The 25,720-nt window shown below is 38.9% G+C and overlaps 1 protein-coding gene across 4 annotated transcripts in view; it reads left to right on the top strand.

The window, feature by feature from the left end:
• grm8a (glutamate receptor, metabotropic 8a) overlaps nt 1–25,720 on the top strand; it is a 351,812-nt gene that overhangs the window by 120,929 nt on the left and 205,163 nt on the right. For all 4 annotated transcript variants that reach the window (XM_041781265.1, XM_041781266.1, XM_041781267.1 and 1 more), the window contains one exon: nt 19,578–19,794. In XM_041781265.1, the coding sequence (XP_041637199.1) occupies nt 19,578–19,794 (217 nt within the window). The remainder of the gene's footprint in view (nt 1–19,577; nt 19,795–25,720) is intronic.

Raw genomic sequence — 25,720 nt, 5'->3', positions numbered from 1 at the left:
AAGTTAGCTTTGGGAAACTTTAAAGTAATGATGTTGTATCCTCCTCCCTTAACCTTGTCTTTGAAGGCACAAACAGCTGGGTCATTTAACTGTAGTAGTGCAGCTGCCTTTCTATGGAAGCACAATCAGCAGCTCTTGGCCAAGCTTGCGTACTGTGAAGTGAGTGATCGCTAACTAATTAGGACACCAATTCAAATGTACAATATAATTGCTACTTCCTTTAGTGTAAATGTGTCAACTTTGTTCTATTACAAGCACTTGGTAAGTTACACTGTGAACACCTTTACTCACTTTGGGTTCATTTATAGTTTCACCTGCAATTTTCCACTTCAGCTTTCAGTCATTGTAATTCCTTTCTTCTTAAGGAGGGCCACAATTTCAACTCTTCTTCTCTTTGAATGTCTTACCCTGTTGGTGGTCCCACTTGATAATGCAAGAGCACAAAAATGGATGAGTGAAACTTTCTTTTGCTCAGCTTAAGCCGTGATAATATTGTTGGAAATGTCTGCGTGCATTTAGGCTTTATTCTTCTCAGTGGAGGAAAGCAGCGAAAGCTCTGGCCACACGCTGTTTGACTCTTGAATAACAATCACTTTAATCAATATTAAAATTGATGTTCAGGTGCTTCCATTTCTGAACACTGAGAGGTAGAAAGTCTCAATGAAATAAAAGCCATGATCACAGTTACTTGAGTTCAGAAAACCTGAGAAATACAGAGTACTAAGTTATTAGTTACACTGCATAGATTAAGCTTTTCCACTTAAAGATACACTCAGAAAAATGGGTTTACCATACTGAAATGTTTCTGTACGTCAAAAACAGTATTATAATACTGAATCTGGGGCTTTTCACAGATGTAGGTAGCTATCATTAGCTACAGTGCGGCCAGAATCTATGAGTGGCTGTAAGCTCCATCTCTAGCTGACTTTTGTTTCTAGCTGGTTTGTTTTTCCAACTAGAAAACAGTTAAAGGTAATTACTAGCATTATGGCTGCATAAATAACTCAGGAATTAAAGTTTATGGTAAACTTCCCCCAAGGTAAAAAAAATGAGTGGTAAGCTGCTATTGTAACACCAAGCTCAGATTACCAGCATCTTGGCTCCCATAGGATGGATGTTCCAGATGTTATTTCTGCAATCCCATTGAATAGATATGACTGGAAGTGATGCTTTTGTTCGATTGATAGTCAGCTTGTTTGCTCTACATCTCACAGGCACACAGTGGTTTGGGTTTAAGCTAGCAGAAACCCAGTATATCCTACTCTTTAGATGCAAAACAACGCAAGTCAGTAGAGTCCTGTGAGTCCAAATCTCTACATGCCTACTGTGCCTTTATATGGGGGCTTTACAGTGAAAGGATAAATGCAGTTTAACAAAGGGAAATAAAACAGTTTAAAAAAAAAAAAAAGACAGCTGTCATTGTGGTACTGACTCAGAGTTATTGATCTGTAGACTCATGACCCCCTAAAACTGTCTTAACCTTCTCAAAAGCCATAATACAAGATCCTGACCATGTCCTTGAACCAATAACTAGTTCAGTTTTTAGAAGGGAGAAGGTCTTCACTTCCTCCTCCTTTAACTTACAGGGAATTAAATGTGTGCTTTCACCCATGTGCTGAGATGGTTTCTCTTCAAAAGCCATGCACGTGCAGCAGTGTTGTTGCCATACTATGCTTTTTGTTAATGCAGTGAAACTGTGAGTTTGCACCTTCAGTGGCTGAAATTCCTTTTAATTCACAGCATTGCATGAAGAGCATTCAAAACAGGAAGTATGGTAGCATCAAAATCTAGATAGATTTTAAATGTTATTTTATTATTTTAGCACAGTCCAGCTGCATCTTTTAATTTGGTATTCTATCAGCATGAACTCTTCTAATTAAATAATAATTTGTGTGGGTGTGGACAATCTCTTCTCCCTTTTAAAGCCCTGATGGGGCTGTGATGATATCAGTACAAGGGCTGTGGGATTTCATTGATACACACTCACACACCTTTTGATGCTGATACATAATGTGATATGCAAAACACGACTGATGTGAAGTGTTTGCCTGCTGAGCTGCTGATGGGGCTCCTGTGAAGGGTCAACAAGCTCACACAGGAAAAAAAAGAATTAAAACACACATGCACACACAGTGGAAGCAGAGCACTGAAGATCCCAAAACAAGCACACACACTCATCACCATCACGACATAAGCAGTGCGTGCCTGAGCCTTGTGTGGGTACGCATTGATTTTGTCTGCCCATAGGGAAACCTGTCATCTCTGTGCTGTCTCAAAGAAACGTCCCTGCATCAAACATTAAACCAAAACTTATTTTATAACCAGAACACTCAGGCTCAAATGTTTTTTAAAGACTTTCTAGCCTCTAATTTGCTGCCAAGATGTTTTTCATTAAACAGATTTAGAAGGCTTTCCGTGTGGGTCTGCTGGCATATTACATGATGTATGAGGCTCATTTACATGTGTTGACACGGGAATAGATGCCGAATGAGTTTAAAGCTGGGGGAATACCTGTTCAAAACTTTCTGAGATACTAGCAGGCTCTGTGTTGTGTTGTTCTCCATGTGCATCTCTCTCCTCTGCACACTTAAATATACATAACTGCTTGTATTTTTTGTGAGGATTTCATGACATTTACAGCACAGTGTGATGCAGAAAGACATACAGCATGAATGATGGCAGGTGACAGGCACTCTCAATGACACGTACACACTGTCTCACACAAAAACTCTGAATGAAGCACTGCTGGATGGTGCTCTAGTGTAATGGCAGGGAGTGACAAAACAGAGAGGAGAAGCTGCTGGTGGCTGGGATCAAGCAGTCTGGCGCCTTTCTCCTATGTGTGTGTAGGTTGTTAGAGCTATGTAGCTGTTGGAGGGAATGCTTCTTTTCAAATAACAGAGAAGGAAAAGACAAAAGACTGAGATGCTCTTGTCGTGGAAAGTAAGAGCAAGGAGAGAAGGACAGAAGAAGTAAAGGATTGTTTCAGGGATGAATTGGATTCCAAGTCAAGCTATGGCTGCAAAGAGCACTGAAGGGCCTTGGTGTGTCACAACTGTGGGTGTGGGAATAAATGGTATAAGCATGTTGATCCTCCTAGGAAAGTTGTTCATCATGTAAAATGAGGAAAAAAAACAGGGCATTATATGTTGGAGATGCTTCTACTTTCTTGTAGTAGGTGGCACATCAGCAAGAAAGCAGAATACACATTTAAATACACAACATTTAGAGGGGCAGTTTCTAATCATACATGTGAGATTTGATGCAAATCAGAAGTTTCATAAAATAGTTACAGTGACTTCCTGTGAGACGGTATAGTAACAAAGTGCTTGCCCACTTTGTGTTGCCAGATTTTAAACATGAGAGTTGCACATACTTCCCGTCAAATTGATGAGATATTGGAATGCTGGCTATCGCCATTGAGACATCCCTCAATGAAACATATCTGTGTTGTTGCCAATTATTTAGGTATTTCTGTCAAAATCAGAGCTTAATAGGTTTAACACAATAAGAGGAATGAAGATGTGACCCATTTGTCTCACTTCCTGTTGCCAGTAGGGGGCACTATGATATGATGTTTGAATGGACCGTGTTCGATGTGATACCATTGTCTTGCAAGAAAGAGCAGGAGAGCACAGAATGTTGTTTACTAATGTTAAAATAGGTTAAAATCATCAATCAACCATCAAAAATGCCTTATTTTGAAATAGAGATGAAGCTTGTGAACGTCCTGTTGAGATTTGGGCATGGGTCCAAGAGGCTTTTTTATAGGTCTTACGATGACCCATAGGCAGACCAAAAATCATAAGCCTAAGTTGGATGGTGTACAGGGGTTGAATATTTACCAGAAAAATCCCAAAAATCAGAGGAGGAAATGCTCAACTTCAAGAGGGGGAAGCTGTGACAAAGTAATGATATTGATGTATGAATGTACTCAGGATGAATGTGTGTTCATCCCTGTGAAGTTTGGTGATGATTAACATAAGCATTAAAAAGTTGCAAGGCATTACTGATTTATTTTCACTGCTAAAAATGTACAATAAGGTAGTTTAAGTTTGGGTTCTGGTCATGGCTGTACTCCTCACTGTTCACACAACTTTAGATCTCCAGGTTGTCTAGTATGAGCAAAAAATATCTGGAGTTTATCAAATGAAATTCCTTGGACTAGTTTTTTAAAATACGAAACCTTTGAGTTGCCCAAAAATGCCAAAATTTGACCCTTAGCTGTTTGTAGTGCGCTTCCTTTGTATTTTAAATGATGGTCCCAAGAGACTTTTTTTTTCATCTAATCATGATACATGTGTGTAATGATTACCCAGCCCCCTGTCTCATATTTGGGGCCCCTGCTTGATGGACTTTTTCCTCCAAAATACAATAATTTCCACTGGGGGACAATTTTCTGTAATGTTTGGTAAGTTTTTAAGCATGTTCAAGCCCCCAGATTGGCGATTCTTCTGCCAGAAAACGTATGCCTGCAGATACAATGGGGTCCTTGCTGACCCTAGATCGGTGCAGGGGTCCTAATAAGTACAATCATTTCTGCTGTTGAATGCTTTCTTATATGAGAAAAGTTATCAAATTGAAGATGGCAAAAAAAAAATCTCATTTGGTGGATAAAAGATAGCATTTAAGGCAGTGACAACTCCATTATGACTTTATTGCCTTGAATAATAATGGACAAAAGATAATGAGCAAAAATAATGAAATTTCCTCCTAAACTGTCATAAAAAGTATTGAAATATTTATCTTAATGTTGAGGTTTTAGTTCTTCCTGTGGTGTCAATTTGCTGGTCTAATCTAGAGACATTTCTCCCTATGCTTCGAGGAAAAATACAACTTTATTTTGTTGAAGTTACTGCCTGAAGATGTGGGTTTTAGCTGTTTTTCCAGTCATTAAATACTGGTTCGGACAGCCTGAGCTGCCACAACTTTTTCCTGTTAGAATGTCTGAAATGAAAGCTCTTGGTGTTGCTTTACCTGTCAAAATGTCTGAGCTGAATTGTGCTCATTACAAGAGACAACTCAAGTAAGGAAAAAGATAAAAGTCTGAACACTGCTGGTTGTAGGAGAAGCCTGTCCTTTAGTGTATTTCTATCTAGATTTGAATCCTGGACGTATAAAGTCAGGCGAGGACAGATGGTTGCGCTGTTTTCTGATGCAAGGCCATGGCGGGGTGAGAGGAGATGATAATGTATTGACGGAGATACATTAAAGGCTACAGCCTCAAGTCCCTTGCCTCATGCTCCCTCGCCATTCTCACCTCTCTGATATTGGCAGTGACTGTGTATACGTGTGATTGTATGCGGCTTTTACCCTTGTATGTCTGCTTATGTCACACACACTGACGTCATTTCCCCTAAATTGGTACTGTGTGTTTGTGTGTTCACACCAGCACATTATATCTATATCATCTGACAGGTCTTGTCCTTTAGCAAACCCTCTGACCTTCCCCCAGCAGCAGGTGCACATTCATCTCTACCATTGTAAATCTTTTTCGACACAAGTGCAGCCTTTAATAAGGTTCCTCTTGAAATTTAAATTGACCGAGACGGTGGGCTGGTATTGCCTTCTGGCTCTTGAGCAGAGCATTGTGTGTCACCATGCTTAATTCATTGACATCATGAGCGTGGATTACCTGCGGGGGCTATGGAGGGTTCAGTTTTAGGTCCCATCCGGTATTTTCTATGTTCATGCTCCTACTTGGCAACACTGACAACACATTCTGACTCATTAATGTGTGAGAAAATGCACTGCAGAAACAACAAGATTATTATAAAGCATTTGCAACAACAGTAAGGGCTTATAGACAATCTGCTAAGGGCAGGGTTGAAATAAATGGGCAGGTTAAAAGGTTAAGTGGTGGTGAAACTGATCTATAATCAATCAATATCTTTAATCTAATGTCTGTAAATCCTGGCCTTCATCTTGTCCAAGCTTGTTTTTGTTACATGCACTTTATTTAAGCCTCTAGGTTACCGAAAATGAAGTGATAGTTTTCCACAAGGCCACATTAAAATTACTTGAAATAAAAAAGATAAACAAATGAGTAATGTGAAGTTATTGTTCCATCTTGTATTTTAACAAGTGGTTTAAAGAATTACAAGAAAATTTTGAGGAAGAGATCCAGCTCAAAGTATTTGTGGATCCGTGAAACATCAATCTAAAGTTTTACAATTTAATGTAAGAACTAGTAGTTTTGGAAAGCTTTTTTACTATAAATCTCCAGTGATTTTTTTACCCTGAACCTGAAGAGTACTTCAAATTCACTGCCAACACATTTCTGCACTTTTGATAGTGTATGGCAGTTTACTTGTGTTTCTGATCATTTAAAACCAGAGAGTACCAAGGATTAGGGGTCTAGGACCTATATATTTATTGGATGGAGTGCTGCACTATTTTTCTTTTTCTCCATTGGATGGACACCACCAGGTCTGGTGTAGGATTAGGTAGGATCCAGTTTTTTATACCATCAAACCTTCCTCAGATCCTACTGTGGCAGGGGTCGAGAACCTTTTTAGTCAAAAGAGCCATTTTTGCCCGTACCCCCCTTCCAGAAAATCTTTGAAGAGCCAAGTTTGAAACTTATCAAAGTTGATCGTTGTTTTCACACCCCGACCTTCCCTCTTGCTGTGCTAAACCAGATTTCTGATATTCAAAACTTAACGTGATGAGCACAAAACCCCTGCTTCAGGTTTCATTTGTAGCAAGACTGCGTCCTGACCTTTGTTTCCAAGACAGGACATTGCCAGTATGTGCTGCGCCATAGAGGCATGATATAACACATATTTAAGTTGATAAAATGGCCTGTCTGTAAAAATAAAGTTATAAGTGAATGAAAGAGCTACACGTTTTATTTATAAAATATACAAAACTATCTCAATATAGCATTAGAAAAAAAAATTGTTTATTGTTAAAAACATTTCCTTAATTTTACATTTCTGGCACAGCTGCAGAGAGCCACTTTGGAGGGGCAAAGGAGCTGCATGCGGCTCTGGAGCTGGGGGTTCCTTATCCCCGTACCGTGGTATGTGGTATAATTTTTATGTTAATAAGGGCAACTACCCTACACAGGACATGCCACTTGTTTTTTCATCTCTTTACACTGGCTTCCAGTTGAGCCTGTTGCAGTTACCTTCAACTGAATGGAATTTACTGTTAGTTCAGGTGACAAAGATGGCAAACATGATAGAAACATTGTCAGATGGTGCTTCTTGCATGTTACTATTTGAATCAAGCCACATCATTGGCCTGTGGACTCAACTCCTAATCACATTTTGGAACCACATAGTCATTCTTCATCATTAAGGCTAAGAGTAGCAGTAACAGTAGCATTGGCACTTCTGCTTACTGATACTTATTTTCACATGTTTATTCAGTCTGAATATTGCTTAATGGTTTTCTGAAACCAAGCAGGCAGCAGTGGGTGAGTGCCATGACTCCAGGAAGTGTTACTCTAGACAAACACCACCTCTTCTACAATCTGCATGGAGCTACTGAAAAACTCCAGGGACTTAATGGCTCACTAGTCCATTAATTCAGTGCCTCCTCACTGCCTTGCATATTTACCTTTCAGATAAACTGCAGGATACTAGAACCTACATTCAGTTCATGTGATTAATAGGTTTACATTCATATTAGTTGGAGTACAGATTTGTGTGTTGGTCAGTGGTGCTACATAGTTCTCAGGAAGCAGTCAAATCTGGTGATTTATGCAACAGAATGAAATATGTGGGCATGAATGTGGAGCTTTAGCACACATTTACAAACATTCCCTCATGTACTTGATCTGTCATTGTACCTTCTGTGTAATATTTTCCTTTTGGCTCTTGCCTGTATCAATTTCATCTTTGTTACCACTGTGTTGATTTCAGCTCAATCCCCTCTTTGTTTTTCATTTTTCTCTCGTTGTCATCCCTCACCCTTTCCATGAACCACTGGCTTCTTATCACTTTTGTAATTTCACTTTCATTGCTCTTTATTCTAGTCATATCTTTCTTGTTTGACCCTTTCTTCTAGAAATCTGCCTTTCTTTGTCTCATTGTTGTTTGTGATCAATTATCTCACTTACCCTCATCCCTCTCTCCCTCCCTCTCTCCTCCCATAGCTTTCTCTAACCCTTGCTCTTTTTTCTTCTCTGTTTTTCTCTCACCTCCCTCCTCTTTAGTCACTGCTTAACAGTTACTCTCATCATTCCTCTCTCATCTCTCCCTCTAATTGTTTCTGTCTCCTTTGGTCTCACTACTCCCATAAGATGTTTTTTTCTGTCATTTTGCCTTTTCTGACTTTTTGAGCTTGTGAAGTGTCTTCCTCTTATCTACTTTACCTTACTGTCTTTCTTCCATCATCTTTACTTGTTTTTCTTCTGCTTGTCAAAAACAAATTGCAGACTTCTCTTCTATTCTGAAGTTCCTGTGATGTGCGAGGCATGCTCAGGGTGAAAACCTAGACAGTTAGGGGTATATCATTTTTTGTTCAATGGAAATTCAAGAGGGGTTTGATGGGTTCTGCTGACTACAGCGCTCCCCTGTCTTTCAAGGTTTCAAAGTTGTTTTTGATTCCCTACATGGAAAACAAGATTTTGATCACAATGACACCGATAGGCTTTTATATGATTCAAACACAGCTTTTATACACAAAGTCACATGCTACATTCAAAGGTTTCTCATTGTCAGATCTAATAATGTATGATTCAACTCTGGAGATACTTATGTAAGAAGATGCCCAAGATACCATGTACAATTTCATTTGATTAAATGATTCAACCGTGATAAAGTAGGATGAAAGGTCCCAGTCTTTCTGTACGGAACTGATTTAATTAAAAAGAATATAGTACTGCAGCATGAAGCATGATTTTGAGTCCTAGAAACTCCATGGTAGGTCATTTTGACTGCAGACTACAAACTCTGATATATCTCTAGTGACAGCCAATACAAAAAGAACTGCATGTATGTCAGGATATCTTTATAAATAAATATCACCACCACCAAAATGTACTCTTCTCAGAGTTTACAGACATGTCTTTGTACTGTTATCACATACAGGAAGCTGTCATTTATACCACATAAAAACACTTGCATTTTTCAATAGATAATTCATCAAACAAGACCCAGACAAATCTCACCTGATTGTATCTGATTTGCTAATGACTTTAATCCTCTTTCGTAATAGTAATAGAATAATAATGTCAAAGTCAAATGAAAGGATATATTTATTTTTGGATAAGAAAAGATGTGCAGTTGTAGTCTTGATCACTGGAGAGTTTTAGCTTGGCTTTTGTATAAATACTGCTGAGCAGTTACCACCTACACTCACAAATTCCTCTGACTCACATTCATATAAGGATGCCTCACTAGCTATGAACATTATGATGTCTCGCCATTTAACAGGAAGTTGCCTCAGCTATCATAGTAAACATCTGATTTTCCTTTCAGTTTCATTTGTATGATGAGGCTCTGCCCCTCTACACATTCAAATGTTAATTGAATGACTTTGCTGTAGCGCCACCTACAGTTAGAAGCAGGTATCACCTCTAACATAAGTCTTTTAATTTTCCTTGCATTTTTTGATAACTCCTGCCCTGATAGTCCTCTTCTGACCATTTCTACAGATTAACATCTTGCTTTGCCATACTACCACCTACTACTGATGGCCAGTTCTACCTCATATACAAAGTTGAAAATTGAAAAGATTTGATTGATATCCATGCCATCATTGATTCTGCTCATCAATTCAATTTATCGATTCCCTTACTGTGAACTTTCTTTTTGGAAAAAGTACTGTACATAGGTTTTACTGAAAACAGTTTTGATAACTAAAAATGTTAAACATCAAGTGTTTGGGAGAAAAACATGCTATTTATCAATTTTTGTTGTTGGAAATTTCTCATTTAAAAAAGTCTATGTCTTCATTCTCTGAACTTAAATTAGAATACAATACAACTGCTCATTTCCTTTCAAAACCTAAACCTAAACCTTTTCAAGGCATGCAGCAGTACAGCATTGATAAGGGAATTGCTAATGGCGGCCTTACACCGGACAACTTTTCCTCCAGTTTCAAAGTTGAAGACAAAATTCCAGAGTCAGAGTAAAATCATTGGAGTCTTGCTAAAGTTGCTTGTAGTTAGTGAAGTCTTTGCAAAATCTGAGACTAAAAACTCATTGGCTTGCTGACAAATTGTCTTTAAATGTGAGGGTTTCAGATTTTACTCTTTTTAGAGTCTTTGAAAAGTTTTAGCAAAGCCCTCAGGTGTAAGACCAGCCTGAGATAAAATGTGAATAATGTTGATGGATTGAACCAATTGGAACCAGTTCTCAACTGGAACTGGTTCTCATTTCCCATTTCTAATACAAAGTACAACAGATTCATCTTTTTTTAATTATTTATTGTTAAGACATTCCTGAGAGGATCTACATGATCTCTCATGATCTCCTTTGCACTAGCATGCAAGGGCCCTAGTGTGTTTAAATCAAACATTTTGCTGTTGTTTGTCAATACTTAATCCTTATTTTAGCTGGACTAAACTGCACTTACATTATGCAGTTTCAACTGTGAAGTTACAAGGTATATTTGTTTTACTATATCATGCTGAAATGTTTTGATGATGGCCTGTTCAATGCTTTCTGATGTATCTTTCTCTATGAAAGCATAATAACCCTGAAATTTCACTCAAACCGGCCTTTGATCAACACCACAGAACAGCACATTTATCCTGTTTAATAATGGCCTAAAACCTCAGACTGGTTTAGTTAAACTAAATCAAAATAAAACCAATCTTATGAAATGGGTCAATAGGGTAACAAACTGTGAGACAATGTATCCATTTAAGCATGGCGAAGTCATATTTCTTAACCTTTCATTCAATTTGTGAAAACATAACTTTAAATTAAAATACAGACACTTTAGGAGAGTCTGGGACCAGCAGCACTATAGTGTTTAAATCAGTAAAGTTAAATGAAATATAAAAGTAAATATGACTGCCATGGTCTCTCTTGTGTTAAAGTTGTATCAACGGTAGGCAAACGTGCTGTCTAAGGGCTTTTTTAGTCTCATGATATGACTTAGAAAAATATATAAAAATGTAGAAAAGAAATAGATTTAATAAACAAGTTTTATTTGTAAGTTGAGATCCCATTGGTTATTGTCTGACATGGATGTAGCCTCTTGCAGCAGTAGTGGACTTTTTGGTGCCCGCTAATGAGCGTCCTGACAAGATTTACATTTGGTGCAGTAGCTCAGTCTGTAAGGACCTCAGTTGGGAGCCAACGGCTCCTGGTTCAAGCCCTGGTCAGACCAAGCAGTTCCTGCAGAGGTGCCTATTTGGCTTCTTTGTGCAGCTGAGCTGCCCTTGAGCAAGAATCCTCAACCACTTGGGTGCTCCCTCATGTGCAGCAGCACCTCACTCAAGCATCTTTCCACTCAGTTGTACTCAAAGTAACTTTATTTCCTGATATACAATTCAAGCACACTGAAACTTGAACTCTAAACAGTTACCTGAGTGTTTTGGATTCTTTAAATTGTTTAATTTGCTTACATATTTTCAATTTTTGTGTAGACTACAGATAGATTACTGTGGTAGTTACAAATATAACTGCTTCAAAAAGCGGCACAAGGGAAGTACAATTGAAACACGGATAGAAGACAAAGACTAAGGCAAAGGGCCAAACAGTGGGAAGAAAAAGACAGACAGGTGCACACAGACGGAGAGGACAAGGTGAGACAGAGCAAGAGACACCCATCGCTTAGCCCCAGCAGTCTTCATCCCGCTAAATTAACTCGGTGAAGTCCCACTGAGCCAGTCCTCTCCTCATTAGACACAGACCGCGGCTGGCTGTTAGAGGGCTGAGTCAAATTTTGAGCAAGTAAACAACTCTCTAGGCTGACTCAAAACTGGGGCGCCGCGTGGCCAGATCAATTTAAAGTATGTGTGCTTTCCTTCTTTCCTATATCTCAGTCAAACATTGTATCAAGGAAAATACAATCTAGTCCAAGCTTGGTGACACAAAGATGCACAGAAGACTTGATTTTGAAAAAGTGAGCTGATGTTAATTATTTAATCACCAAAATTGACCCTTAGCAGCCACCATAAATCTTACCCATGGTTAACCTGTAACTGTAACTCTGCATGTGTGTTTCTGACACTGTTTGATGTGTGTTTATGAGTGTGTCACGGTGTTGGTGTGTGACGCAGTGGGGTTAATTAGCTTCAGACCACTGCCATCTATCAACCTAATGCTCAGACTCAAGGCCCGCGACAGCTCCATTACCGCCAGACGCACACTCAAACACACAAACATGCAGTCACAATGTCCATGTTGTTCACACTGTGTTGTATATCAATACATAGACAAATTAATAACTCATTGTCACATAACTTTAACCCTTAGGAATGTTTTTAATATTAGTCACACTCAGCTGCTAAACACAAAATAATGTGCTTTCATACGCTAGCTATATAAGGTATTATACATTTATTATACTCTATTAACATTGAGCAGTTTTTCTCACCCACAAGTGATCCGATCGTTAATATCAAATAGTCATTCATTATTAAAGATTTTAACCCTTTAAATGCCAGTTTTTGTCATGATGCCACCATGTTCTTTAATGATAAAAAAAGAAAAAACAAATTATATTCTGTATAATAAATTCAAATATTATTTTTTTGTTGTGAATTATTATAGCCTGGGACAGGGTCCTCCCTGTTAAATAAATTATAAATAATAAAATATGCCAATGATAAACAGCAACATTGATTTTTATGCATCATTATACAGTTTTTCTCATGATGCCACCATGTTTTTTTTTATTAAAACAAACAAACAACAAAAACAAACACAACAGTACACTTCATGCAGAGTTATCTTTTTTTGTGTTGGATAATTACGGCCTAGGCTATGTCAATGATTAGCAGCAGCTTTAATTTATATGCGTTATTATTGCTTGCATGTTTAGGAGAGTAGTGGAGAGTAAAAAATGATCAATTCCAAGGCAAAAATCCAGATTGACACCCAGATTTAACATGCATGTGTTAAGCTTTAAAAGAAGGGAGTTTAAAACTCCGGTTTTAACAGGTTTTTTTGCTTAACAGTTTGAGTGTGACTCTTGCTTGTGAACAGTGAGACTTATTGTTGAAGCTGAGCTGGAAAAAACAAGATAAATTAAAAATACACAATCTTGCCAAAATTAATGCCATATGCATGAATACAGCCAAAACTGTGAACAAATGAAGAGTGGCTTTATGAAATTAGGCTTTCAGGGAGGGTGGATTTGTTTAATGTTGGTCTAGCTATGAGTCAAGGCCTAGCTTAGGCTATAGATACTTTTTTTCAGGTCTCTGCCTGCAAAGAGAAGTAGTGTAGCATCTTTGAGAGAGGATGTTGCGTCTCAAAGGCTTTATTCTGCCTCAGATATTTGTGATTTCCCTCAGACTTTCCAAGTGATATTTCAAAAGGTCACTTTTAGCCGTTTAAAGGTTTCTTTAGCCTGAAAGAAGAGCACAGGTTGCTGACTACATTGTATTTGCTACTTCAGGGCAGTTGCACCATACTTCAAGCACTCCTTGGTGTCATACGTTTGATATCCATGTCTGTTTTCTTCTTTGTTGGTGAGTTTTAGTCCTCAGCAGGGAAGATGTAAACAAAAAGCCACTCTGCAGGATCTTTAGTGTTTATCTGACTGTTATCACTTCAGCTCCTTGGTGTGACTTGCCATGATCTATAGAGAGAGTTGAAACTCATTAAGATGGCTGTATACAGGTAACAGGAGTTTGAGGGTATTGGTTTCAGCTGCTAGAGTTTGCTCAGATGATCCTGATGAGAAACAGCAGCAATTAGAAACAAAGCAAAGTGAGAATTGAAAGAAAAGTTATCCTCCACTCTGGAAAAATGAGACATCATCAGCCTACCGCTGTGCATCAATTGTTGTCATGGAGGGAAAACTTATTAGTCTGCATATTTTTCCAATGGTCTTCGCTTGGAGGGAACACGGCTCAATTAAGAATTAATCTTTTTTATTTTATTGCCCAAGGTAGTTGGTCTTTTTTTATTGCAATCAACTCTCTTCTCATAGTAAATGAAGAACAATTTAATTTATTTGCATGGTGAGACAAATTGCTGCCTAATGTTGGCAGCACATCTGTAACTGAGATTATTTTTGGGAACAAGAGAGATTAGGATTCCAGATTAGGTTTAGTAGAGCGGTGCATGGGCAAAATTCTGGTTAGGAGGCTTTTGACACCACATGCTTGCTTCAGACATTTAATTTTCCATTCCTGTCAAAATGTTGAGAATCTTTGGAACAAAGATCGCAGATTTAGTTTCTTGACTCTTAAATAATAGTAAAACTAATAATGTACAGAACCAATTTTTCATCTGTCTTTCACAAAATCAATAGAAAACAATTCTTTTAGCTTTGACTATCACACTAAAGTTGGATAGTTCCTTTTCAATGAACAATTACTGGACAAAAATGCAATGATTTTTGTTTTTAGGGATTATTTAATCGAAACTGAACAGAAAATTGGACATGAATGTAATCTGAAGAGGTCAATGGGTGGATTTATACTGACATTACACGGGCCAAACTTAGACATGACTAAAACATTCACTTCCTGTCCTATTTTATTTTCTGGTGCTGGTGTAACTTTGTTTCATTGTTCAGTTTCCCGCCTGCTTTCTTTGCAAACCTGTGCGTTATTGGAAATTAGACCTGCCTGTATTATGTGCTGCAATGTTTGGCCCTTACCATTGTCTTAATGTTTGCCAAGCTAACTAGTAGTTTCCACAAGTCCTTTCACACAGAGATCCACCCACACTCCTGTTATGCTCCAGCTGACAGCGTGTGCCAACACCCACTGGGTCCATCTGAAGGAGACACACAGTCAAAAGCGGATGGATCATGACATCAGATATTCATGTGGGAATTCAGAGGACAACATACAGACAGCATGCTTCTTTGCTTTTCAGAGGTTAATTTGCTGTTTGTTTGCTCCCCTTTCTAATGCAATGCTGATTTAGCGATAGGATAAATGAGCTGCAGTCTGTCCTTGGTGTTTAATTTTGAAGTTGACTCTGTAATCATGTTTGGCGCCTTATTTGAGTTGATACGCTCTAGTCAGATTAAGGTGCTGGCAGTGGGCTCTGCTGACAATCGACTATGGCATCTAAAGTGGAGCAGAGCAATGTGGTGCTTCTGGCATGTGCCAGAGGCAGACTGCGGCGCATGCTTTGGAAAATACAAACCAAGTAGACTGCAGTTTGCGTGTGTGTGGTGCAGATGGAACGCCGAGCAGATGGACCATGTGGAAGTTGTGGCTTAGTTTTCCCGTGTTTGATTGCCCAGCTTTGTTTGGACTTCTAGATGTGCCCTCGCTGACTGCCTCACTGTTAAGACCAGAGTTTTTCCTCTGGTTCTGTATTGTTACACAGAGAGGAAAAAACAACAAAAATTACCATTGGTAAGCCATGATATTCAAGCATAAAATGGAACTTGGCATACCAAGAGTTAAGGGTTCATCCTCTGGGGTATGTGATTAACTATGCAAAAAAAAATGTTGCCAACCTGTAATAACTTTTGTTTTGTTTTGGTTTTTTTTGCTGCTAAAAGGGATTACAAAATAAAAATGTCTTGAGTGAATAATTGATAAGGAAGGTTAATCAAAAGCGCCAACTAACTAAACATTTGTTTTGAAGTATTTCCACTCATATCTTACCCATAGATGTGAATGACAGCCTTGTGTCTGTTTTTTTAGCTAATAGAAAGGCACATTCAACATCAAACACCTCCTCTTTCTCTTGTTATCATATTCCCCCTAACACGCAGACTCACACATATTCATTAGAGCAAATGGAATTAGGGGGATTGCAGGCATAATCTTCTTCCCTGGTGATGTGAGGGGAATCAAGCCGTTAATTTCCCGCCTTTAACCACGACTCCCAAACTGTTCTTGCTTTGAAAAAGCTGCAGCCAGTCAGACTTGCAGCACATGAATGATTTAGGACAATCATTAGAAAAATGTCACATGCCATCAGGCGTGCTCCATCGAAGCAGGTTTCTGTGCCAACACGTGTGTCTTGGGGATCAGCAACTGCGTGACAATAGAAGTTTCTACAGAAGTGCTCATTTTTAGAAGCACTGGTGTGGTTTTTAGAGACAGTATTGGGTCTGTGCCTGCAGCAGACATTATTAGATGTCACTGAATCTCTATACATCCCTCTCTTTTTTGCCCGTACTGTTTTTGCCTCTTTTTACTTTTCCTCTTCTTTCTCAGTAATGACTCCAAGAATCTGACAAGAGGATGATGTGTGCTATACTATAGTGTGTGTTTGTGTCTGTATATGACTCAGTTTGTGGCTGTAGAGCAAAATAACAAAAGATCAAAGTGCTATCTATGCTCAGGTCGCAGGGTTACTTTCTCATTTCTGCTGTAAACAGACAAATATCTCACATTCCTGCAGCCATGCATCATTTCCCTTTGAAATGGATATTCCTCCATTAAAATGCACATGCAAACAAGCACATGGAGGCACAATACACACCATCATACACTTACATAAGCACATATATACTCTGCAGACCCACAAACACCAGAAACAGACACTACTTGTTTTAGCAATTGCTTGGTCCGACATTCACTCCTTTTGTTTCTATTTATTTATCTCCTTCCTTCATGAATTATACATAAACAACATAAAGTTTATGAAAGTTTCTGATTGTATTTGCCTTGCAGAGAGGACCAATAACAAGTGTCCCAATTGTGAACTCCAACCAAGTTCAGGGAGACATATGAGAGGATATTAAACAGACGAAAGGAATCGTTTTCTCTTTTTTCAGTTTTATTTTCACTGTGTGTACAGTAGCCAGCAAGCAACAAAATCATACAAACACAACAGATTCAGCAGAACTATTCTCACATCAACATGTTCCCCAGCCCCTCCCCGTTAACAAAGCCTGTTTAATAACAGATACAAAATAGAAAAGAAACAACTAAGGCAGTCAGATAATTACAAATTTTTAATTGGGATTAATCTCAGAATTTTTGTAGTTAATGTAGTAATGATTTATCACATTTTAAACTTGACCTATGTTGCATTTAAGACTGTTTCTTTGTGTCAAACTCATCAGAGATTAAAACTTGAGCTTAACAATGGAAAAAGGAACTTGCTATGGAGTGGAAAAAAATGTAGATGCAGATGACTTTTGACTTGCCCATTGAGCTGTCAATAAGTTTTTTTTAGAATGGAATGAGACATTAAAGAGCAGTGGTAGATAGGGATGGGGATCAAAACCTGGGTTCGTAAGGACCCGTCACTGCATTTTTGAAATACCAATCAAATCAATAACATTTTAGCTCATCGATACTGCTATCGAGTCTCACATGCTCTATGACGTAAAGTCATTTTAAGTTACAACTGGTGTAAAAAATACATCAGTTCTTGCAAGGATAACATAATAGCACATTAATATTGTGCATCACATTAAACCAGAATGTTAAACCTTCAGCTGTTGGCTTGAGGTATAATGAATGATGTCTCGCCTGCGGATGCACTGATACCACTCTCTTCAGCAGCTTCAGGACTGTTTTCTTCTTCAGTTGCTCAGATAAATGCTGAAAGTGCTCCAAAACTTTGCAACAAGTCCTGTTTGTTAAAAAATATGAAACCAGTGTAGAAATCTGTCGCGAAATTGCAAAATTGAAGTTAATTAGCGAACTTAACGAGCTGAAAGATGGAAAATTATGATGCGTTCAGGTAACCTCAGTTAATTAGATGACTGATTTGTTATGATGTGTTCATATGTCACATAAAAATGGGAAAATTTTGTTTTTTGACAAGAAACCTTCATAGAGTTGTGAATATGAAGTTGTTTTTCCACCAAAACTATAAAAAAAAGTATCGATAATGGTATCAATAAGAACTAGGATCAATAACGAGTATTGATAAGGGTATTTAGTATCTAAAAAATTGATAATCCCCATCCCTAGTGGTAGACTTATCTTACATTACTGTGGCTGCAGGGAAACGCTGCAATGGCTTAACCAAGGTGAGTGCAAAGGAAAAATAGCACTGTTTCTCTACAAAGATTAGCCTTGTTGCCTTGTTTCAGCTCAGCCTGTTTGTCTTCTCATCCAGGATGTGAGAAGCAGCAGAGGTTGGCATGCCTATCAGTAAAGCTTCTTTGTGCGCTTTGTTTAACTTCCTCGTCAAAAAAGCGGCCCAGCAAATGCATACCATGCATCACTAGTTTCGACCCAAAATCGGATATCCAACTTTATAACAAACGACATGCCATCCACTTGTGGTGTGCATTGATTTCTGTCAAGGTTCGCAAAATATTAGAGCTTTTCTTTTCTGTGCTTTTTGCCCAAAGAAAGAATTGATAAGATTTATTTTTGTTTTCTCTGCATTCCCAAAAAGTCAAAACACACATTTTCAGAGTTTCAGCACGTCCAGAGAGAACAGCATAGATCCCTGACCTTTTAAAAATGGCAAATACAAGTGTGGATGCTGTGAGGCAGGGGCTTCAGATGACGCTCAGAGGGAGTAAAGACAGTGAGTGATGGGCTTTAGAAGCATTCCAGTCACACACAGCCACACAACCACACACACTGTACGTCTTAAATCTCTCCTTGCAGTAACACAAGTTCTGCTGTGTTCAGCAGTTGTAGACGTTTATGTTTGTGTGTATCGTGTGTAAAAGACAGACAGCTGACACACCTTATGTTTAGCTATAGATTGGCAGTTAAGTCATACTCAAGATGAATACCAATGAGACTTCTGTCCAACATCTGTGACTGTTTGTGTGGCAGGTACAGGGTCTTTCCTCGCTGTCCCCTTCTGTCAGGGGAAAAATCAATCTGCCCGTCAGCCTTCTAACACCCTCCACCTGCTACGCTACCTATCACCAGTAATACCTGCTTGTGTGTGTGTTTGTGTGTCTTGTCATTCTGTCACCACATACTTCTCCATCCTCCTATCTCCTTGTTGTGCTTTTTGTCTGTCTGTCCTCCTGTCTGGTACCTGCATTCCCTTTTGTGTATATCTCCTCACATCAAATCTTCCTCTCTATCTTTAATCCGTCGGCCATGACACCAGCTCTCTTGTTACCTCGCTGTCTCATTCCACATTCTGATTCCCAATTATTTACCGCTTTTCGCTTCGCTCCTCTGCATCTGTTCACTCATCGGTTGTTGGCTTCTTTCACACCTCGAAGCCAGCTATAAATGTGGAGTACTGGAGCTGAATTTTAACATTTGTGATGGCAACTTTTCATCATATCTCAGGGAATTATTAATCTCTGTGAGGGTGTAATCTTCGCAGGGTGTAAGAAGCGTTAACAGCTTGTTCCTATGTATACATCTCAGTTAAAGATAAATGGTGTAAAATAGAACAGAATTGTCACTTCCTGACTCATTCTTTCAATATGTTTGATGATTTTTTTTTCTTTTCATGGCCAAAGCAATTGATTATTTTACACTCTTTCACCTCACAGTCAGGCAAACATTTTTTAAACTCCTTCATAGTTTCATCCATTTCTCATAGATCCATTTCTCATGTCTCTCTTCCTTTTTCCTCATCCAGATCCCCCAGATCAGCTACGCCTCCACAGCCCCAGAACTGAGCGACAATACCCGCTATGACTTCTTCTCCCGTGTGGTACCACCGGACTCCTACCAGGCCCAGGCCATGATGGACATTGTCACGGCCATGGAGTGGAACTACGTGTCGACGCTGGCCTCTGAGGGAAACTATGGAGAGAGTGGCGTTGAGGCATTCGTGCAGATCTCCAGAGAAACTGGTAGGAGCTCTGACTTTTTTCCCCTCCTGCAGATACATACATTGTAATGGATTCAATGGAAGCATTTTTCTCACCTGCCTAAATTATAACCTTCCTCGTGTATAATTGGAGAAAGATTTTGAGCTCTGATGTGGCCTTAACCCTTGGAAAAACCTTAAGGTGGCACCATGTGAAAAAAATGACAGTGAGTCACAACGTTTTCATGGTACACTTAAAGGCATGATACATGACCAGTGCCTGTAGCCTGTAATTTGAGAAGAACTAAAGCGAGAATAGAGTAGAAACCTGTTGTTTGAATCTCTGGGGAAGCTGCAGAGAAGATTCACTCTTCGGGTAAATTGCAGGCTGCAGATTGCAGTGGGTGAGAGAGAGCAGAGACTTAGAGTTATCACAGTAAGAATTTGATGGACAAGTTTAGTGCTCTCCTTAACTGTGTTTTAGACTTTAGCTGTAGGCAATGTATGCATGAGTTTAACAAAGGTGAAAAGTCATGTATAAGCATCAACAACTACAAAAAAAGTTTGCTTCTATTTTTTGTGTTTGATGCCTGATGATGAGTTAGGCGATGGTGATTGTAGCGTTTCTGTAAGTCAGCCTGGTTTTTTGTAAATTTACAACTCTTTAACATTGTAAATCTTTGACTTATAAACTTTTAATATTCTAGTTTATTCAATTCAAACTTTTTGAGTTTTTTCCTCATTAAATTAATGACTTTTTAAACCTAATTTGAGAGTTGTTAAGTTTTTTTTTTTTTTTTTTTAGACTAAAATTTTGGTTAGCTACTGTGTAAGTGAATAAACTGCCTCCGTGATTGTTGTAACGTGTTTATGCTGTCACATACTTTGAGCCAGAGTTTTTGTAAGGCTTTTGCAAGTGGTCCTGGGTTCAATTCCCTGGACAAGCCCCCATTTGTCAGGAACTGGCTCAGGCTCAGGAATTGTCAATGCTGAGGATGAATTTTAAGGTGTTCCTTGTGATGGATTTAGGGCTGATGATTTTGTTGTCATATTTATGGTAGTTCAATGAAAGAAAATTTTTGTTCATCCATGATTTTATGACTGTTCACAATTTGAAGAGGTACCGGGTTTAAATCCCAGATGAGCCCTCATTTATCACAAACTGTCTCAAAGAAAAGTGCATATGCTGTCACTGTGTCACTGTAGAGCCAGAGGTTTTGCAAGGCTTTTGCAAGAGGTCCCAGGTTCATATCCCGCAAGGGCCCCCATTTGTTGGGACTGGCTCAAAGTAAGTGACAAAGAAGAGCGTCAGACCTAAAATGAAGTAAGAAAAGAGGTGAATTTATTTTAAAAATGCCGTTTGGATTATCATGATTATGTAAACTGGATAGATCAGTCATGAATGTAGTGTATGGATAAGTATAGCGGGCTATGGAATGACGTGCATATGCTGTCAATTACCATTAGCCAGAGGTTTGTGAGGCTTTTGCATGAGGTTTTGGATTTTGATCCCCGATGAGCCCTCATTTGTCAAGAACTGGATTAAATTAAGTGACAAAGAAGGGTGTCACACCTGAATTTATTTCAAAATACAGTTTAGATGATCAGAATTATTTAAATGACATAGCTCAGTAATAAATGCAGTGTATGAATAAGTATAGAGTGTTATGGAGTAAATTGCGTATGCTGTCTTAGCCACTTTTTTTTTTTTTAGGCTTTTGTTAGAGATCCTGGGGTCAAATCCTGGATGAGCCCCTTTGTGTCAGGGACTGTCTCAAAGAAAATTACTGAGAAGGGCGTGGAGTTTAGTGCATATGCTGTGCTTATGGGGAGCCAGAGGCTTTTGTGAGATGTCCTGGGTTCAAATCCTGGAAGAGCCACCATTTGCCAGAAACTGGATTAAACTAAGTGACAAAGAAAGGGTTAACACCTGAAATCAAGTTTGAAAGGAGGTTAATTTATTACAAATCTAAGTTGTAGTAAACATAACTTTGTAAGTCAGATATATCAGTAGTAGTTTATGGGTGAAGAGAGCTGTCTGGAATACAAACAAAACCAAATCAGCTGGTGGAGGCCTGGGAAGGAGAAAGGAGAGAAAGATGTTAGAGTGGAAGCCAGGCCTCAGCTTAAATAAACTGGGGCCTGATTACCTCAGGAGTGCATAGTTTACGGCTTTATTCACCGGTGTCCTCCCTGACTTTCAGCTGACACTAAATGAACCAAACCAACATAGGCAGAGTGGGCAGGCTGTTACAATGCTTTGACTAAATGCATTGTTGGAGTTAAATTTTTCCTTCTCACTCAGTCTTTTTCTTAAATATAGTATTGCCATTGAGAAAATGATTTGAATGGTGAATGGATAAAAGCAGATAGACTTGTGTCTTTGTTAGAAAACAAGTACATTTTGTTCTTTCTTATTAAAGTGACAGAGAGATAAATAACAGTGGGGTAAATGAGAGTGACAGGGATACAGAAAAGAAGAATAACACAGGGAGAGGGATCGCTTGTCTGCTTTGATGTAATACTTAAAAGCATGGTCCCTGCGGTCCTCAGAGCTTCAAGTTTGGGTGTACGCTGCCTCAAATCACTTTATGAAATCCTCCAAGTGATGTTGACAGATCAAAATGCTGTTGGTTTCCCTGTTTATGTCTCAAATGTTTTATTGAAAACACATCACGTCGGATGTTGACAAATATTTACAGACTGACACGACTATAGGCATGTGAAAAAACCCCGTTTGAGGGCGTATCAGTCGACATCTTTCTATTTTTATCGCTCCATGTCGATTCCTTTACTCCAGTTGGTCCCTCTGTTGCTTTGTGTGCTGATTTCCAGATGACAGCTCTGTGTGCGTCTGTGCTGCTGTCTATCTGTCCATCTCTGTCTCTGTGTGCGTGTTTGGAGCCGGCTCGCCCAGGGCTGCACGCCGCGGCAGTCAGCACATAGATGTTTACTGTGGCGTCAGATCAGTGTGTGCAGGAGCATGTGTGTGCAACGCAGTCCTCAGCGATGAGTGTATGTGTTGAGGGGAGTCAGCAGATAGTGTGCTGTCTCGGCCTCTTCGATGTGTGTATGGCAGGTCCACATGCTGTGACAGCAGTCAGTCAGTTGTTTACTCTGCAGCTCCACGGAAGAAGATGAAGGGATGGGGAGGGAGAGGGTGACCAAAGTGGGAGAGTTCACTGTGTGCATGTGCTATAGCTATAGAGCCTGAGACACAGACAGGAAGGGATAGAGTAGCAGAAGAATAGAGCAACAGCAAGAGAATAATGATAGGGGTGCTAATATAGATGGACAGCACTCACAGACACTGCACATAGCCATATATATAGCTTCACCGGTCTACAACCTTATACACGCTCTCTCTCACACACACACACTCTCAGAGCCACAGGGAATTTCTGGCTGATTATTTTGCGATCCCAGCATAATGATTGCAGCTTACAAGGTGCTCTGCATACTGATACCAAACATCCATATTAATTGGAGTGTAATCGTTCACTGATGGTTCTTGACAATGTGTGTGTCCATGCATGAGTGTGTTACAGCTCGCATATTAATCAACACAAAGTTACAGAATAGGTGCTAAAGTCTTGTTGAATTACTGGTCACAAATTGTGTCAGCTAAAGTGCTAATTCTAGATGCAGAATGTCTTCTTTTCTGCCCAGTCATGTCTTTCTGTGTACCTTTTCTTATACAAAACACTGAGAAAGTAAAATATTTACTTCTCCGATGCAGTCTTTGAAACTGAAAATGCCCCACTTACATTTGCTGCTCCACAGCTGCTGTGTCGTTTCTCTCCCAGGAGGAGTCGTGTAGAAAATTCTGCACACTAATTTTTCATCAAAGCTCACACAGTAGTCAGCAAAATATTTTTTGTTTCAGAAGGTGGCTGCTTTTGGGAAAATAAGTTTAGTTTGAGGTTACAGCAATGAGTGGATGTGAACTGTGAAAGCTGGTGTTAATGACAACAAACACCAAGTTGTTGCTAGGCTATAAATAAACTCACAAAGAAAGAAGGTAGTTCAGTTTATTCTGTTATTTTAGACATGATTTAATTCTAATCACCTCTTTTTTATTTGAGGCAGTATCTATACTGTATGTACAGTGCTTAACAAATTTATTAGACCACCCTAACCCTAACCAATGTAGGGTTTATGCCACAGCTGCCCTAAATTAACAGCATTGGTAATTACCAAAATCATTTTTTATGTTTCTGCAATGGTTAATACACCAATATGTAGAAGCTCTTTAAGCGAAATAATATTTTTAATGCTAAAATATAATTATTATTGCTATCCATGAATGTTCAAGTACTGATTTACAAAAAAACCCAGAAAAAACAGTAGAGCACATTAATATTTCTTGATTAATATGTCAAGTTATAGTTATTTACTTGCATTCCTGAAGAGAAAAATGAGTTTTAGTGGTTGAATGTTGTGCTTGATTAATTTCTGACTTCTCAGAGAAGCCCAGTGAGCCAGCTCAAATTTGGGTGAATTCAGTTTGAAATTCCTCATTCCTGTTCAAAATGATAAAACGTGGAGAGCTGACTGAAAATGAAAGAGTCCGCATTAAAGCACTTCATGATGCTGGATGGTCTCTGAGACAAATATGACAGGTGGTCTAATAAATTTGAAAAATGCTGTATATGTACAAAATTAGTGTTTCCAACTGAATGATAAACAGATCCATCTAAAAAAATTAGAATATCATGACAAAGATCATTTTCCCATAATTAGATTTAAAAAGTTAAAATGTCCATATATTCTTGATTTATCACATACAAAGGAATATATTTCTTATGTTACGGTCCTAATGATTACAGCTTACGGCTCACAAAAATCCACAAGCTCAAAATATCAATTTTTTTTTTTTTTTGGAAAAGCTCAATTTCTCATCAGTTATTTCAGTTCTGAAAAAAAAGCTAATAAGCTCAGTTGCAACAGTTCCTGAGCTTTTATTTTGTCATTCTGGGTTAGTACACACAACCACAATCATGTGGAAGACTGCTGACTTGGCAGTTGTCCTGAAGACAACCATTGGCACCATCCCCAAGGAGGGTAAGCCACAGATGGTCATTGCTGAAAGGGCAGGCTGTTCTCAGAGGCTGTATCAAAGCATATTCTTTGAAAAGTGACTGGAAGGGTATCATGTGGTAACAAAAGGTGCACAAGAAACAGGGATGAGCTCAGCCTTCGGTTGATTTTCAAATAAAGCAGATCCAGGAACCTAGAGGAGCTTCACAAGGAGTGGACCGAGACTGGAGTCAGTGTATCAAATGCCACGACACACTGACAGGTTCAGGAAATGGGCTACATGTGTCATGTTGCTTGTGTCAAGCCACTCCTGAACCACAGACATCATAGCACTTGACCTGGGCTAAGGAGAAAAAAAAAGAAGTGGACTATTGCTCATGGGTTTAAAGTCTTAAATTTTAAATATAATTTTGGAATCAAGGTTCCAAAGTTTGGAGGAAGAAAGGAGAGGCACAGAATCCAAGGTGCTTAAAGTCCAGCATTTTCATCTTCTACAGTCAGTGACAGTTTGGGCTAGCATCATGTCATCTGTTGGTGTTGGTCCATTGTGCTTCATTAAGTCCAGAAGCGCAGCCATTTACCTGGAGATTTTAGTGCATGCCATACTTCCATCTGATGAGAAGCTTCAGTCCAGCAGGACTTGGCACCTGCCCACATGATGAGTATTGACTATACGGTAGATTCCCTTTTTTCACAGGAGAAATGAACTTTTTCATGTTATTCTAATTTTTTTTTAGATTCACCTGTATATGTATAAAGCAAACATGGCTGACAAAGGTAAAGATCATGTGTACTAAACCACAGTATTAATTCGAGAATGTCAACAGGATGTCATTGGCATTTAGTTTGAAGCACCGCTGTGTGTGCCAGTGTTGGTGAAGGCTCTTGTTGTCTCATTTACACATCGAACAGACATGCAATTATTTCTG

The sequence above is a fragment of the Cheilinus undulatus genome, linkage group 23 (assembly GCF_018320785.1).
Source record: "Cheilinus undulatus linkage group 23, ASM1832078v1, whole genome shotgun sequence".
NCBI lineage: Eukaryota > Metazoa > Chordata > Actinopteri > Labriformes > Labridae > Cheilinus > Cheilinus undulatus.
This window is presented reverse-complemented; position numbering and strand designations above follow the sequence as displayed.